At 46.6% G+C, this 18,594-nt stretch overlaps 1 protein-coding gene across 2 annotated transcripts in view; it reads right to left on the minus strand.

Annotated features, from left to right (window-relative positions):
- The window catches only part of LOC110538191 (inactive phospholipase C-like protein 2), a 102,305-nt gene that overhangs the window by 25,833 nt on the left and 57,878 nt on the right, over positions 1–18,594 (minus strand). For both annotated transcript variants that reach the window (XR_016485240.1, XM_036938251.2), the window contains exon 2: positions 9,360–11,849. Coding sequence is in view for 1 of the 2 variants with exons in the window: in XM_036938251.2 (XP_036794146.2) it covers positions 9,360–11,849 (2,490 nt within the window). In the remaining variant the exon portion in view is untranslated. The remainder of the gene's footprint in view (positions 1–9,359; positions 11,850–18,594) is intronic.

Raw genomic sequence — 18,594 nt, forward strand, 5'->3', positions numbered from 1 at the left:
CAGCCTGCTTGTTCAGTGGTGCAACGCGGCCCTGGAGCCTCCACCGCAGGCTGCCTGGCCTTGCTCTGCTACCAGCCTCTCTCCTCTCACTTCCCCTGGCCTGGCCCTGCCACAACGCCTGCCTCTCTGCCTGCACCGCCAGCCCTGCGTGACTGTTCACATCACAGCCCAGCATTGTTCTCTCCAGCATGGGAATCTGAGCCCTGATTCGGGCCCACCAGGCTATTCACACAATATATCACCATTCACTGGCCCACCCAAATAAACAGGGGAAGAAAAAAAGCAATGAGGGATGAAAGACAGAGACCAAAATTGGAAAGATAGAGTGAGAAGGAAAGAGAGGGAAGAGAGGGATAGAGAAGGAAGAAGGGAGGGAGGGAGAAAGAGAGACAAGTGGGGAAAACCAGTCGTAAGACAAAGAGGAAAAGAGGGGGAAAAAAGGGAAAGAGAATAAAAGAAGGAGGGTGAGAAACAACAGACTGAGGGAGGGAGAGTGTGTGGTGATGGTATTTGGGAAGCGGTCAACAAACCAGGCAGTGTAGGCCAGGCAGTGTGGGAACGGGGCTGTGTCCCCTGCAGGACCTCCGGCCCAGGAGAAAGGCTCTTTTCTCCCCCTGGAGGATGGCTGTGGGCCGACCTTCCTGGACATAGGCATCTGTATGCACACACAGCCTCAACTAAAGCTATTAACACCCTCGGCTGAGGAAGCACAGCCAAGGAGAGAGGCTTTTACTGTTGAATGGGGAATGTGTATAGGTTTACTCACTGTAGTGTAGGTGTAGATGTGTGTGTGTGTGTGTGCACGTGCAAGTGTGTGTGTGTTTGCGGAAGAGTGTGAGTGTTTGTGCATGCGTGCGTGTGTTTCTGTGTGCCTGTGTGTGCGCATAGTACATTCCTGTGTCTGTCTCTGTATGTTTGTGTGAGTACACGCCCCTGTGTCTGTCTCTGTATGTTTGTGTGAGTACACGCCCCTGTGTCTGTCTCTGTATGTTTGTGTGAGTACACGCCCCTGTGTCTGTCTTTGTATGTTTGTGTGAGTACACGCCCCTGTGTCTGTCTCTGTATGTTTGTGTGAGTACACGCCCCTGTGTCTGTCTCTGTATGTTTGTGTGAGTACACGCCCCTGTGTCTGTCTCTGTATATTTGTGTGAGTACACGCCCCTGTGTCTGTCTCTGTATGTTATTGTGAGTACACGCCCCTGTGTTTGTCTCTGTATGTTTGTGTGAGTACACGCACCTGAGTGTGTGGTTGTTGTTGCTCTATAAACTCCATACTGTATCCAGACTGCAGACAGGGCCACAGAACCAAACAGAACAGTTAGCCACTGTCTTTAATTATCCTCATCCCTTCCTCCACCCCTCCAACATTACATTCCCCAAATGAGAACTGCGTGTCTGGTTTCACTGCTGTTTTTGTTCCCCTCTCTCTTTCTCTCCCTTTCTTTCTCTTCCTCTCTCTCTCTCTTTCCCTCCCTCTCTTGTTTCTCTCTCTAATCTCTTTCTCTCACTGTCCGGACTGCAGTTTGGAGTTGGGAGTGAAGGCAGCAGGCCCTTTACTGGAACGCATGCCGCAGGAACAGAGTGTGGGGCCGTCTGCCTGCTTGCCTGTTACAGTGTTCCAGTCAACACTCAGCAGGGAAACATACATAGGCATTTCTCTCTCTCTCTCTCTCTCTCTCTCTCTCTCTCTCTCTCTCTCTCTCTCTAAATCTCTCTCAATTCAATTCAAGGCCTTTATTGGCATGGGAAACATATGTTAACATTGCTAAAGCAAGTGAAGTAGATAATAAACAAAAGTGAAATAAACAGAAACAGTAAACATTACACTCACAGAAGTTCCAAAAGAATAAAGACATTTCAAATGTCATAGTATGTCTATATACAGTGTTGTAACGATGTGCAAATAGTTATGTTAATGTACGAAAGGGAATATAAATAAGCATAAATATGGGTTGTATTTACAAAGGTGTTTGTTCTTCACTGGTTGCCCGTTTCTTGTGGCAACAGGTCACAAATCTTGCTACTGTGATGGCACACTGTGGTATTTCACTGAGTAGATATGGGAGTTTATCGAAATTGGGTTTGTCTTCAAATTATTTGTGGATCTGTGTAATCTGAGGTAAATACGTGTCTCTAATATGGTCATACATTTGGCAGGAGGTTAGGAAGTGCAGCTCAGTTTCCCCCTCATTTTGTGGGCAGTGTGCATATAGCCTGTCTTCTCTTTCTCAATAGCAAGGCTATGCTCACTGAGTCTGTACATAGTCAAAGCTTTCCTTAAGTTTGGGTCAGTCACAGTGGTCAGGTATTCTGCCACTGTGTACTCTCTGTTTACTGCCAAAGAAGCATTCCAGTTTGCTCAGTTTTTTTGTTAATTCTTTCCAATGTGTCAGCTTGCTTAGGGGAATTTTCCAGATCCATCTCCCAGTAGGTGATGGCTTTGTTATGGAAGGATTGGGAATCACTTCCTTTTAGGTGGTTGTAGAATTTAACGTCTTTTTTCCGGATTTTGATCATTAGCGGATATCGGCCTAATTCTGCTCTGCATGCATTATTTGGTGTTCTACATTGCACATGGATGATATTTTTTCAGCATTCTGCATGCAGTCTCTATTTGGTGTTTGTTCCATTTATCTCTCTCTCTCTCTCTCTGTCTCAAACACACACACGCAGTGTATGCACATACACACACACAAAGGCACACACACACAAAGGAAAGGGAGAGTTAAATCCTAAAGAACCTGAATGGATTTCCTGCCACTCCTACAGAGCCTGTAACTGCCAGTCTCCTCTCCCACTCTCCTCCTCTCCAATCCCCTGTGAGAGGAACACACTTCACTCTGCTATTGTTTAGGGTAGATCACCTGGAAAAGTAGTTCTTTGAGATGATCAATCACTCTCTGTCAGAGGTCACTGAAGTGTGATAGTGCATTTCTTAATACCATTCCATGCGTGTTACGGGGTGTGATTGTAGGCCAAAAAAGAACAAATAATGTCATTTAAAAGATGTTCTTATCCAGAGTGACTTACAGCTGGCCAGAGTGACTTGTGTGTGTTTACGTGTATGGCCAACATTTTAATTAAAAGACTGCACTATACTCCCGAGTTGCGCAGCGGTCCCAGGCTGTGTCACAACAGGCTGTGACCGGGAGTCCCATAGTGCGGTGCACATTTGGCTCTGCATCGTCTGGGTTTGGGGACGGTTTGGCCAGGGGGGCTTTACTTGGATCATCGCGCTCTAACGACTCCTTGTGGCGGGCAGCTGGCTTTACGGGTTAAGCGGGAAGGTGTTAAGGAGTGCGATTTCGCGGGTCATGTTTCGGAGGACGCATGACTCGGCCTTCGCCTCCCGAACCCGTTGGGGAGTTGCAGCGATGAGACAAGATCGCAATTGAATATCACGAAATTGGGGAGAAAAAATAAATAAAATAAAAATGAACTGCACTATACAGTATCAATCTGCATGTATGCATTTACGCATGAATGGGTGTGCTATTGTGGTGCTATTTTGGTGCTGTGACAGTGTGTGCTGAGGTTTCTCTCATTACCATGCACCCTCAACACAGGCCTTCTCGATGAAGACTTGAAGTCCACTTTAAGTCTCCCTTCTTTACTCTGTCCTGTGTGTCTCAGGGCAGAGGAGGCTATTTAATGGAGCCCAGACAACACTGTGTGACGCTTCCAGCTGCCAGCTCTGGTCTCCTCTACAGGTGGTTATATCATCCAATGGGATGGGGCTCCCCTCGTCTCTTGGTCCTCCTGCCCCTAGCACCACAACCTCTACGTTCACTTACAGTTGAAGTCGGAGGTTTACATACACTTAGGTTGGAGTCATTAAAAGTAATTTTTCAACCACTCCACAAATTTCTTGTTAAACTATAGTTTTGGCAAGTCGGTTAGGACATCTACTTTGTGCAGTAATTTTTCCAACAATTGTTTACAGACAGATTATTTCACTTATAATTCACTGTATCACAATTCAAGTGGGTCAGAAGTTTACGTACACTAAGTTGACTGTGCATTTATACAGCTTGGAAAATTCCAGAAAATGATGTCATGGCTTTAGAAGCTTCTGATAGGCTAATTGACATCATTTGAGTCAATTGGAGGTGTACCTGTGGATGTATTTCAAGGCCTACCTTCAAACTCAGTGCCTCTTTGCTTGACATCATGGGCAAATCAAAATAAATCAGCCAAGACCTCAGAAAAATAATTGTAGACCTCCACAAGTCTGGTTCATCCTTGGGAGCAATTTCCAAATGCCTGGAGGTACCATGTTCATCTGTACAAACAATAGTACGCAAGTATAAACACCATGGGACCACGCAGCTGTCATACCGCTCAGGAAGGAGACGCGTTCTGTATCCTAGAGATGAACATACTTTGGTGCAAAAAGTGCAAATCAATCCCAGAACAACAGCAAAGGACATTGTGAAGATGCAAAAGTATCTATATCCACAGTAAAGCGAGTCCTATATTGACACAACCTGAAAGGCCACTCAGCAAGGAAGAAGCCACTGCTCCAAAACCGCCATAAAAAAAGCCAGACTACAGTTTGTAACTGCACATGGGACAAAGATCATACTTTTTGGAGAAATGTCCTCTGGTCTGATGAATCAAAAATAGAACTGTTGGCCATAATAACCATCGTCATGTTTGGAGGAAAAAGGGGGAGGCTTGCAAGCCAAAGAACACCATCCCAACCGTGAAGCACGGGATGGCAGCATCATGTTGTGGGGGTGCTTTGCTTTAGGAGGGACTGGTACACTTCAAAAAATAGATGGCATCACGAGAAAGGAATAGTATGTGGATATATTGAAGCAACAACTCACGACATCAGTCATGAAGTTAAAGCTTGGTCGCAAATGGGTCTTCCAAATGGACAATGACCCCAAGTATACTTCTAAAGTTGTGGCAAAATGGCTTAAGGACAGCGAAGTCAAGTTATTGGAGTGGCCATCACAAATTCCTGACCTCAATCCTATAGAAAAGTTGTTACTACTGAATTTTTACTAGGATTAAATGTCAGGAATTGTGAAATACTGAGTTTAAATGTATTTGGCTAAGGTGTATGTAAACTTCCGACTTCAACTGTATACTACGGGTACAGGCAGGGTCCATCTGGGGAGACCATCTACAAGAAAGCATTGATGCCAACCACAGTGCGTTATTGACGCCATCCATCTCAACATCAGGCCTGAGGCCTCTCTTTTCAGTCTATTGAAAAGGCTGTTTGCCCGTTTCTATTGCTGTTCCTCTGAGGGAGATGGACATTTTACATCTCCCTTTCAGGAAGCAGGGCAGCTGCTGTGCATGCTGGCAAAAACACCATCACACACACACAGATCTGGTCACCTGCTGTACCAGTTGCCTAATCGTAATTGGCTTCTAAAACTTTGTATTATGACAGAAAAATGAATAGCTCCTGCATGCACACAAAAACGTCACAACTAACATATCTCGCTTGTGTATCATTTCCATGCTTAGTACAGACCCCCCCCCCCGATTTCATGTGGGGGTGTTAGCATAGACTGAGTCATTGTCACTGGCCTATTTTGAACATTGTGTAATCACAACTTCTGACTCACACACAAGCAGATTTGAAATAAAATTACTGGTGACACTTTATTTGGATAGTCTGTAGAGCATCTAGAGACGGACTATCTACAGACTATCAGTAACATTTCAACTACCTACTGACCCTAACCCTGGCTCTAACCCTAACCTTAACCCTTCTCCTAACCCTAAATGTAGTCCTTACCCTAACCCTAGCCCTAACCCTTACCTTAACCCTTACCCTAATCCTTTTTCTTAACCTCAACCTAACCGTAACCTCATCAAGCAGTTAGTATGCCCATCTGTAGAGCATCTAGAGACGGAAAACCTGGACTATCCAAATAAAGTGTGACAAAATGATTAGCTGACAGTATCTGTGTCAGGAATCTTGCTTCCATCTACATTTAACAACTGCATGAGGCTTGTATCGAGTCCCCAAATATGTCCAGCTGCTTTTCACAAGAAAACATTTCTCTAAACTTACTATTTACTGGTATAGACTGTATCCGGTCATTTGCCTGAAAATTACCCTCCACTTATCACATCCGTACCGACACTATAAGTAAGGAACACTATTCCCCAAAATTACAGTATTCATTTTCAGTCTGGAACACAACAACATCTCCTTTTCTGTAACAGTGCCTGGGTAAACCAGATACCCTTTTTGGAAAATAGAGAGTCAAGATCATCTGCATCAATTTCCACAAATGAAAAATGTATGACAGCATGCCACAGGATCTCTAATCACATCCCCTGCTTAGTTATTGTGGTTCTTGGCTCTTGTTTGCCATGTCCTTAGGCCTAGATTGAGGTTGGCTGGCGGGAGAACAGACCTATCACAGCTCTCCAGCAATGTTGGGGTTTAGGCTGAGACAGAACAACAACAGGTGGAGACAGTCCTAAAGGCTCTGAGAGGATCACCAAGTATAGTACCTGAGATCAGGAGTCAATCGTGCAAATATCTGGGATAGTGATTTGAAAACAGAGCATCTGGGAGCTGAGAAAGTGGGTAGCTCTACGTACCTGGGTTCATACCGATCACAGACTGAAGATACATAGTGACCTAGTTTCCTTCTTTCGCTAACAAACACAACATTTAATAATCATACATTTGTTATTTACTGGTACTACAATAGATTTTTCAGCGCTTGGAGAGACCGTGTAAAAATGGCTGCCAATCATCATAATAAGTACTGTTCTGAATTCGGCTGAGACCTAGCTCTGGGTGTGCACTGCAGTTCTTCTTTATGTAAACTACCATCTCAACCCTTGAGAAAACATATTTGCATGAACGCCATTCACAACAAACTATCATTGCAGAAATATTAATTAAGAAAATATCCTTCTTCTTCAGAAAAAAAGAGAGCTATTGTCGAGTTGATGCAACTACAGTGCTAAGCGATAGACGGAAATGGACTATGCAGCCTAAACTACTGTCAGTTTGAAATGATTTGAAATAGGCCTAAATCCATCACATGAAACAATAAGTGCCCCTGAGCTACTGTAGTAGAGAAGGAAATCCAATTAAGAAAGATAGTAGAAATGGAGCTCAGAAAGAATAGAGGGAAGACACAAGTAGAGAAATGTATAATGAGTTTTATGATGCTCCGTGTTTCCACATTTTTAGAATCAGCTTTTATTTTCCAAGAGCTGTGGCAGTTGGTTTATTAAGGAACCAGGTCCATTCCATTCCTCGGCAAATCAAGTGTTGTTGATGGAGTTAAAAAGCCCATAACCTACCTGGGATATAAAGCAATGTCAACTAGAGGTCGACCGATTAATCGGAATGGCTGATTAATTAGGGCCGATTGGGCACAGATTATGCCGATTTTTAAAAATGTTATACCTTTATTTAAGGCAACTAAGAACACATTCTTATTTTCAATGACGGCCTAGGAACGGTGGGTTAACTGCCTCGTTCAGGGGCAGAACGACAGATTTTTCACCTTGTCAGCTCGGGGGATTCAATCTTGCAACCTTACAGTTAACTAGTCCAACGCAATAACGACCTGCCCCTCTCTCGTTGCACTCCACAAGGAGACTGCCTGTTACGCGAATGCAGTAAGCCAAGGTAAGTTGCTAGCTAGCATTAAACTTATCTTATAAAAAAAAACAATCATAATCACTAGTTAACTACACATGGTTGATGATATTACTAGATATTATCTAGCGTGTCCTGCGTTGCATATAATCTGACTGAGCATACAGTATCTGACTGAGCGGTGGTAGGCAGAAGCAGGTGCGTAAACATTAATTCAAACAGCACTTTCGTGCGTTTTGCCAGCAGCTCTTCGTTGTGCGTCAAGCATTGCGCTGTTTATGACTTCAAGCCTATCAACTCCCGAGATGAGGCTGGTGTAACCGAAGTGAAATGGGACAGAAGCTATACTGTTTCACTGGCAATACTAAAGTGCCTATAAGAACATCCAATAGTCAAAGGTTAATGAAATACAAATGGTAATGAGGGAAATAGTCCTATAATTCCTATAATAACTACAACCTAAAACTTATTACCTGGGAATATTGAAGACCTATGTTAAAAGGAACCACCAGCTTTCATATGTTCTCATGTTCTGACCAAGGAACTGTAACGTTAGCTTTCTTACATAGCACATATTTCACTTTTACTTTCTTCTCCAACACTTCGTTTTTGCATTATTTAAACCAAATTGAACATGTTTCATTATTTACTTGAGGCTAAATTGATTTTATTGATGTATTATATTAAGTTAAAATAAGTGTTAATTCAGTATTGTTGTAATTGTCATTATTACAAATACATTTTTAAAAAATCGGCCGATTAATTGGTATTGGCTTTTTTGGTCCTCCAATAATCGGTATCGGCGTTGAAAAATCATAATCGGTCGACCTCTAATGTCAATAAACTTTGAGTCGACATCTGACCCTGATGAAGTTCAAAGTATTCAGAGAAATAGTCTATTCTCAAATCTATCAGGCAGGACAAGAGGCCTGCCAGTCTAAACCAGACAGCTGATGTACAAAGTATTCAGGGCGTGTAAAGCCTCTTCACTTCCCATCTTTATCATCACACAGACAGACAGTAGACCAGACAAGACAGAGAAAAGCTTCATTTTATGTCCTTCAATCATAACAACAACAATTTACAAGCTGTACTCGAACTGCCATCCAATCCTGACAAACATCTAAATATAAACTATTACAAAACATAAATTGATGGCTACTTATAATCTCAGGGGTGATGTTAGTGGGAGAAGGGGGGGTTCATAAACTATTATGAAACATGGCTGGTTTGTCATTTATCATTTCTGTGGGGGGTGCTCACAGAGCCTAACACAGACCATCATCCACTTAATGATGACACTTTACACAAACCTTTTAATTGTCCAGCTTTACTGACATTCTCATTTATGGCTCCTGCCTTTTACACCACGTAAATACAACACAATTAGCAACGTTTCTCTATCCATCGGAGCGACAAACAGAAAACGAGCTGAGAGTCACCTCAACAACGTTTGGTTCCTATTCAGTGAGGTGCTAAGGGGTCACCTGTCTAGCTACTAATTGTGCTATACTATTTCTTCCCAGGCTCCCTCACTCCTAATTGGTGTCTCCTTCTATCTCTCGTGGAATGATTGAACAGTTTCATCGTATTCCATTATGGAAATGCAGCCTGAGAGACAATCACGACTGCTTAATATCTCCACATCACCCAACTTGGTGTCATTTCCACATGTAATGTATGCAAGGGAAAGTGCCTGCCTTTAATGCTCCTTCAAAGAATTGATAAAAGTTTGTACATATGATGAATGTTAAGTACTTACCTGGACGTTCTCCCGGAGGTCTGTGGCTTCCCTCAGAGGCTGGGTGGATGCTCTGAAGAGCTCGTCTACCACCTTGATACCGGTGGTCTTGCTGGAGGTGTACTCACGAGCCTTCTTGCCCTTCCTCACCGACAGGCCTCTCTTGTGGGCCTTGCCCCCTCCCCTTCTGTTGGTGATGGCCACATGTACGAACAGGGTGCAATTGGGTAGGAACTCCCCCGTCAGCGACTGCAAGGGGATGTGCCTGTAGCCCGGCTGCAGACATTCAAAGGGGATTGTGTACTGGCCGATGAACTCGTCTCCGATGTAGTCGTCGTCCAGCACTACGAAGCGTAGTGCCGCCAGCTCCGGCAGGTTGATCTGGAACTCAAAGCTCTCGTCGAAGACAGGGTTGTCTCCGTTTTGAGAGACCGTCTTGGTCCTCTGCTCGGCACAGTCGGCCGGGATGCCGTGGATCTCTGCATAGATGTAGGGTTCCACCACGTCTCCCTTTGCAGCAGAGCCCCTGGGCTTGGGAAGATTCTGCCCGCTGATCACCTTGATGTGGAGAAGCTGGGCGGACACCCCTGGAAGGGATTCCCTGGCGTTGGCGCTGAAGTATGACACCTCCTCCCTCATGATGGCCGGCCTCAACACGTAGCCACAGTTCCCGTTCTGCCTGAACCATCCCAGGTTGAGGTCCATCATCAGGCCCGGGGTCTGGTAGTTCATGGCTACAATTTGGCAACCACACTTCCAGAAGTCCTGGGGATTCATGTTACTGGCGTCGATCCGCATCGGAGTGGGGTACACCCTGGAGAGAAAGCGCTTGTTGTAGCACACAAAGTCCTCGGGGAACTCATTGGCGAACCTGTTGGCGTCGACCTCATTGAAAGAGCACATCTCCCAGTATTTCTGATCCCTCTTGGAGATGTCAAAGTCCCTGAACTGCACTGACTTACAGAGGGAGACCAGGTCCGACAGTTCCTTACACAGCCTCAGCCGTTTGCAGCCAAGGCCATTGAGATGGTCTTTATCATCTGCTCCCACCCTCCTGGACATCTCCAGACCCTCCTCCTCATCAGTCACCTCCCCCTCTGACTCGGGGTAGTTTGGGGGCAGCCGCTTGCCCTTCAGCAGGATCTTACCCTTGAGTTCCTCTGGGGAGGGTAGGTAGTGGTCCTCTGAGCTGGGGGCATCCAAGTACAGCTTGTCTCCAAGGATCTTCTTCATGTGCTGGGCCATGACCCTCTGCTGGGGGATACAGCAGTGTGTCACCAAGCAGAGGATGAGGGGGTACTCAGAGCTCTCAAATGCATACTGGTTTATAATATCCAAGACCTTGCAGAGGGCTAGCTGAGATGCCACCGAGTTCCCCACGTACACCACAGGTTCGTTGTCGGGGCCGTTCCACACAATGACCTCCAGGCTGCGGCAGCCCATCTTCAGGGCCCGGATGTAGCTGCTGATGTCGGAGGAGCCCCAGAAGTGGTCCTCTAGGAGGGAGGCGTTGTGCGAAGAGTTGATGTAGTAGTGGGAGAGGGGCTGGCTCATGTCCTGGCATACCCGCTTGTGCTGGGGGTCGAAAATGTGACACTCCGAGGAGAGGAGGTAGTGCGTGAAGCCATCAATGGAGAGGCTGGCCTTCTCCCGGCCCTCGGCGGACGGCTCGTACTTCTGGACGATGCCCCGGCACATGTCCTCCGTCACGCCCTCCATGCCCTGCTCCACCTCAACAAACAGCATCAGGTCCTTGCTGTCCAGGTACTCCTTGTTGCTGGAGAACTGCACCAGCAGGAAGAAGATCTCTGGCCTCGTGCACAGCTCGCAGTAGGCCTCCACAAAGGTTTCCATGTCAATGTCCTCCCCATACTGGTCCTTGGCCTTCTGGAGCTCCTTGAACTTCAGCTCTATCCGGGACTCCTTCATGCCCGGGTTGAGTCCCTTGATGATCTGGGTGGCCCTGAACAGGTCGATGTGGCCATTCCTCTCCATGTCAGCCAGCTCAAACACCGATCCGATCCAGGAGGTCCTCAGGCTGGGCTGGCTAGGCTCAACCACATCTACCATGTGCCTCCCGTATGAGACCAAGTAGCGGAGGCCCATCACCCAGGTGCTGACCACATCAGCCGTGCTGGCCACCAAGTCCAGAGACTCATAGTTGTCCCCATAGATGATGGAGAAGGCACACTCATCTGGGAACTGGTCGGACAGGCCATTGCTGCGCAGCACAGGGGTCTTCTTCCCCAGACGGACCTCCTTGATGCTCTTGATCTCCAACTTGGCTTTCTCTGAGTCCTTCTTGGAGGGCTCCCAGCGGAGCCAGTGCATGTCCGGGTCCAGGAGGAAGTAGCGGTTGTACATGCGCGAGTTGGAGCGCACCTTCTTCATCTCGCAGCCCTCCATCATGAAGGCCATGCAGGCGGCTGTGCTGTTGATCTTGCGGTCGTTGGGCATGGAGCTGAAGGAGACAGTCTTCTTCTGCCTCACCTGCCTCTGCTTGGAGCCATCCTGGAGTGAACGAGAGAGAGAGAGAGAGAGAGAGAGAGAGAGAGATATGGAGAGAGAGCGTTAGCAACACATTGACTTTTCTCTTTCCAAACACATCCACATAAAACAGATTGATGAGACTGATATATAACTTTGATTACATAAGCCAGGAGAGTCAAAAACTAGGAGACAGAGCAGAGCAGTCCTTTCATCGCAAGGAGAGTTTACACCTACGTGGATGGATGTGTACATTGTGGACACAAAATCTCAACACAGACTGTCCCTGTGCTGCTGGCAGGTAAAGATGGATCTGATTTACCTCCCTCTGGGCTGTGCTAAACCACACTGGTCCTGACAGCAGGCATTAATAACCAGTCATCAGAAGACCAGTTATGGAGGACATGGTGGGCATTTGTGTTTTCACGCAGCCACCCCCTTCTTTCCCCTGCTCACCCCTCACCAAGCCAAGCCCCCGGAGGCTTGGTCATTAGTGCCAGCCCAGTGCCATGGATGCCCCATTCCGTGCCTGCTCTGACACCTGACTGCCGGAAGAAATAACTAAATCAATGCTATTTTTAACAGATTCATAACATTGTGCATTGTGCAACACAAAGACATTGGCCTTTGGGATGATAATCAGATGCATGTTGAAAATGTATATTTCCTTGTCTGATTATTCAGCTCCCAGTTTACATTGTGTAACTGCGTGGTGAAGGCTCCCACGGTCTGTCCTCAAGACAAATGGTAATATAATGCAGGCCGTCCGAGGACTGTTTCCGTTTAGAAGTGCAGCACTCAGTTTAATGATAGGCCTGTAAGACAGCGGATACCATTTTGTTTTGGCTAACATTTCAATAGTTTAAGTCCTCAAACACTCCTAAGGAACTTCAAAGCACAATTTCAAACTACAATAGAGCTACAAATGAGATTTTGTTATTGTTCTTTTTGCACACTCACAGGACACATTCACTCACACACACACTCACATTGACACTCCAACACGCACGCACACGCACGCACACACACAAATATCGTATTGGAATTGACCAATACTTACTTACTTTCTCGTGTTCTTCTTCTTATTATTTTTTACTTCTCGTGTGGTTTTGTTCTACTTTACTTTATTTTATAGTACTACAGATATTGATTACTGCATTGTTAGAATAAGAGCTTGCAAGAAAGGCATTTCACTTTACTTGTGCACGTGACATTAAAACTTATCAAAAGGGGGAATGAATTAACTTTGTATATTCATTTCTTTTGAAGAGGCAGACAACAGGCATTAGCAGAGCCTGTCTGAAATATTTGCAGAGCCAAGTGCACTTCTAATTAGACTTATCTCCCTCAGTAACTCCTGGGCAGCTCTGGATCCTTACAGATTATAAGACTGGGGAGACAGAGATAATGAGAGAGAGATAAACAGAGAGAAATTGAAAGACAGAGACAGGCAAAGAGGTTCCATACCTCCTGCCAAGAAATGGGGAAACTTTCATTGTAACTGGCATGCAGACCTACCACTATACAGTACAGGTATTGTCCAATATCCCTATTGGACCTGTGTACTAAGATAGAGTGAGATAACCCCCGCGCACACACGCACACACACACACACGCACACACACACACACACACACACACACACACACACACACACACACACACACACACACACACACACACAGGGAATAATGACATTTGTGACATTAACTATTCCAAATGTCTATGAATCTGTACATTTCCTTACTGAAAGATAAAGTGGGAATCGACTTGTGGTCGATTCATGACTTGTGGTTTTCATGAAGGCAAATCAGACATAATGAGCTATCGGCTTGTCACTTGTCACTTGAGTTCCGAAATCTTTCATGACACTAAATGGCGGAAAGATACTCAATCTACCTCTACTGTCTGTGAATCTGAACTTTTTGTGAATCCTCTCTATTTGAATAAGTCTAAAGTCTGAGACTTTACTTTGTGTTTTTGGAGGGAAGAAAGTCACAGGGTCATCCAGGAGTGTGTATGTATGCCCCTCCCCACCTCAGCAGATGCTTGTACATACCTGATAAATCCCCCCCAGAGCAAAGCCATCTTACACCTGACAGGCAGTAGCAGACGATGCCTGATGCAACATCACGATTTCTCAGAAAAACAAGCATATCTCTGTGAAATGTCAACGGAGTACTGAGTGTAACGCAATCTTTTTTATTTTCAAAGCCTTTTACGTTTAATTCAGCTTGTGTCATGTTCATTTTGCTTTTTGAGACCCGCGGAAACAACTTTTCATATGACCACCACAACATGTCAAATCCTCAAAGCGCCACCACTTTATCAACATAGCTCTGTTCTTTTTATCGGTTACAAAATCCCACTTCTTGGACATAATGTTAGTGATATGTTAGGGAAAGACCCCACTGAACGGCTCAGAACATATTTGTCTTGGTAAAATGCTTTTTAGAACATAAGGAAGTGAAATTTCACCAAAGCGTGTTTTCACCCACTCTGGGCAGAGTGGGCGGACACCCTATACATCATTGAATTTCAACCTTTTGCAGTCAGAAGGTATTGAAAAGAATGAAATGCCTAGTCCATTATGGATTCTCAGCACAGCATGTTAAAGCGTCTCAGTAACAGATGGGGTGTTGTGGACCAGTACACAGACCACCCAGATCAAAGGGTAAGCACAGCAGGCGTAAAAAGAAAACTGCCTCCAGTCACCAGCGAAAACAGGCCTTGGCTTTACCAGGTCGCCCCACCACGGGGGCAGTGTCATGGGAGCCATAAACAATCTAAGGAAGGATAAATGCAGGTGTTTGTTTTTCACCCCCCTTTCCAACAAATTCTTGCCATTTGCATATAGGTTGTTGTGCGAAACAGTGGCAGGAATCATCGGGGCATAGTACAACATGAACCACCTCCAAGACGGTTCAGCTGGAGGGAAGAGAAGCGCTACTTCACTCTCACTCAACAGACACCAGTGGTACAATAAGAATCATTTGTCCTATTTCACACGTGTGTAATTGGAAATGTGGTTTTTTTGCATATCCCACTCCCCCTGACACACCGTTGGAGAGTGGGGTCACGGCCAGGGGTCAGCCATTACTGTCTGTGACCCTGGAGAAATGAGGGCTAAGTGCCTTGCTCAAAGGCACATCAACAGATTCTTCACCTATTCAGCTCAGGGATTCCAACCAGCAAGCTTTCGGTTACTGGCCCAATGCTGCCCCAACGCTAGGCTACTTAACCCCAGCCTAACAGGCGATATAGAGGTGAAGGTGCTGTGTGAACCATTTCACAGAGGGAGTAAGATTGCGTCGCAAATGACACCCTATTCCCTAAATAGTGCTCTACTTTTGATAAGGGTCCAGTGTACTATATAGGGAAGAGAGTGCCTTTGGGACGCAGTTCACAACATCATGGACCGCCACACCACCACCCACCCTGCATGGGCTCCCAGTCCCCTCCCCCTGCTCCCTTTCATCCAATACACTCCCCTCCCTCTCCCTAGCGCCCACATCGATGACGCCAGGGGCAATAATTATGAGATCACATTTCACCCTCATCCTGGACTCTTTAACCATGGCTTCCAAGTCCCTCCCCATTTGGCTTCTTCACGGGACAAGAAAAATACAGACGGCGACTCAGAGAGTCTATTTTAGTCCCGTACCAAAACGAGAACTGAAACCTTGTCGTTTTCTTCTGTTTTAAGAGTCCACCAGACTGAGCTGCATGGTACTCTGAGGATGTGTGTGTGCGTGAGGGAATCTCTCTCAGACAGAAAGCAGATGGAAGGAAGAGGAGGGAGGAGGGGGCAACGTGTTGGACATGGGAGATTGTTTCCAGGTCTGCCTCCTTTTGGGAAGTGCTGTGAGCACTAAAGGTCAAAGGGCGTGGGTAATCTTGTGTTTCATTAGCCGACCCTCCATGAATATAATTAGCTTGAGGGCTCAGCAGGTCAAGCTGTTGCTCTCTGATCTCCCTCCATCACATTAAAGCAGGCACACAGAAGGTGCGTGTGTGTGGGATCTGTGTGTATACATGCCTGGGCACGGGTGTGTGGGATCTGTGTGTATACATACATGCCTGGGCACGGGTGTGTGGGATCTGTGTGTATACATGCCTGGGCACGGGTGTGTGGGATCTGTGTGTATACATGCCTGGGCACGGGTGTGTGCGGACTACAACATTTTAATTGTCACACAGATACTGTTTTGATGAGTTTTCGTCTTGATTTAACCTACATCACCTGCATTGATTTCCAGAGATGGTTGGAGAACTTTGCGCTTTGTTGTTCAATTAAACCACAGTCCTAAAAAGAATGCAGGAGACAAGAAGGTCAAGATAACAAAAAAATAGACACTAAATCAAATACAGTAATTAGTCAGTCACGACTACCCTTTCACATGTTACTCTTGGCCACTTCCGTTTAACCTCCAATTCCTGTTTCCTAGACCCACGCACAATGCACACACCAATAAACCCATCCATGCATCTCTCTCTCTCCCCCTCTCTGTCTCTCTCTGTCTGTCTCCCTTCCCTTCCTCCAGGCGGTTTCCTGGCAGAGATGTCAGTTAGACCCCGGTCTGGTGGTCAGCTCAGCTGCAGGCCAGCTTGGCCCAATCTCGCCTCCCTCACCTGTTGCTGCTGTCGCTGGGGTGACGGGGGTATTTTGGTAACCATGTGTGAAGGCGGCTGAGTGCCCCCCAGCGGGGTCGGGGTGGGTGGGGATGGGGGGTGTGTGACTGGGCCTGATGGAGGGGTGACGCTGATGGGGACAGGCAGGCTGTGAGACAGGCCCCATCGTCCTGTGAAGGGCAGCGTCACACCCGCTCTCCTCACATCAACCCTGTCTGTCTGTCTGTCTGTCACACGCTCGTCTGACTACCGCTAACCCTTAAACAGGTCCGACGTGGAGAATGCTCCTCACTTAACTTTAAAGACAACCAGTGTGACAAACCCTGTGAGGTCCACTGTAGCGGGTACACAAGACTGGTTTGCTAGATCTGGATAAAGATATTTCCCATTTGACATAAAATGTCTACTTGATTGGCTGAAAGTCATGTCAGTTTATAATAGCAATAAGGCACCTTGGGGGGGTTTGTCGTACGGTATATGGCCAATATACCACGGCTAAGGGCCGTATCCAGGCACTCCGCATTGCGTCTTGCCGAAGAACAGGCCTTAGCCCTAGTATATCGGCCATATACCACACTCCCTCGGGCCTTATTGCTTAAATATCCCACTGACTTCATATTATGAACCTTATGATGGCTCATGATGGCCTACCTCCCACCTCCCATAGGGAAGACTTGGGAGGTTGCTGCACGGGATATGTAATTCTTTATCCATCACTACGATCAGAATCCATTAGCTCCTCTCCAAATCGCCCATACCTTTCTCATGCGTTCCTACCCTATGTCTATCATTCCCTCCCCCAGCCCGTATCGTTGTAGGAATGCAGCCCTATCAGGCCTGCCCTGGCCCTGCCTGCCCCTCCCCAGGGTCAGATGGGAGTCTGTGGAGGTCCTCGGGGGTGCCCTGACTGTCTGACCTCTCCCACTACAGCATGGCTACACAGGGCTGCTCAGAGAGAGAGGCAGTGGAGCCGCACACTGCTCTTACATACACAAACAAACAGCTCAGACACTCAAATAACACACATCTCTACACAGGATAGATACGGCTGTTGCCACATGCCAATGCACAGGACTGTAGAGTGTGAAAGCCAACAGTGTGTTTTGCTGTGCCGTTGAATAGGACAGTGATGACTGCGTCCCCTTAGGGATGGTTATCTCTTCCTGTGGGACTTTGATATACTGCTCCATTCACTACGCCACTGCACCGGCAGGCCTGTCTGGGTTGCTTAGTACTAGAGCAAACGACTCTGCTAAAGTCCTTGTACCACATCCTCTGCAACAAGTAGAATGTCTTGAAGAACTCCATGGATCTCTAGCTGGAGCGATGAATAACACACACCACAGGGCCGTGGGGGAAAGGGAAGAAAAGCGGAACAGAGGGGAGTGGATGACGTCATCTTTCTCTATCTCTCCAAACACACAGTGACTCATGGGGAGATGAGCAGAGGAAGGGATCAGAGCATGAAAGCCTACACACAGACACACGCAATGGGACAAGCAGTCACGGCTCCGGCTACGCTACACAGTCCTGCATACATACAGTACAGACAGGCTGAGGAGCCAGACAGCCATAAGCCTGGTGGATTTGACAGGCCAGCGCGGCCGGTGAGGTGAGCCCTGCAGCTTGTCCCAGCACCGTGACAGGTCATCAGGGGTTAGACTCCACTGATTCTGGTATTACCACACCATGCAGGCATTACCCAACATCCACTTTCCCTCATCACCATCACACACTGGGTGATACCTGAATCCAGCTACAGCCTGTGCTGAGCACACATCACTCACCTTTTACAACGGTAAAACGCAACAGAGCAGGAAAGATGTGAAAAGAGAGGGGTGAGGAGAGAGAGAGAGAGAGAGAGAGAGAGAGAGAGAGAGAGAGAGAGAGAGAGAGAGAGAGAGAGAGAGAGAGAGGAAGCGAGAGATTCACACAGCCAGTGTCAACATTCTGGTATTTGTTACACTAATCTCTCACATGAAGGCAGTTTAGAGTCTCACATGGTGAGTTTGAATCTCACCCACGCAGAAGTTGTTCATGAGAAAATCTTGTCTTAACAGAATCTATCGAGCCAGTCTGAGGAAATCACACTCAGTGAAGTCATCCAAACCCATAACTCAGCAGCATTGTTGCAGTT

The sequence above is a fragment of the Oncorhynchus mykiss genome, chromosome 12 (genome assembly GCF_057628025.1).
Source record: "Oncorhynchus mykiss isolate SJ-2025 chromosome 12, ASM5762802v1, whole genome shotgun sequence".
Taxonomy (NCBI): domain Eukaryota; kingdom Metazoa; phylum Chordata; class Actinopteri; order Salmoniformes; family Salmonidae; genus Oncorhynchus; species Oncorhynchus mykiss.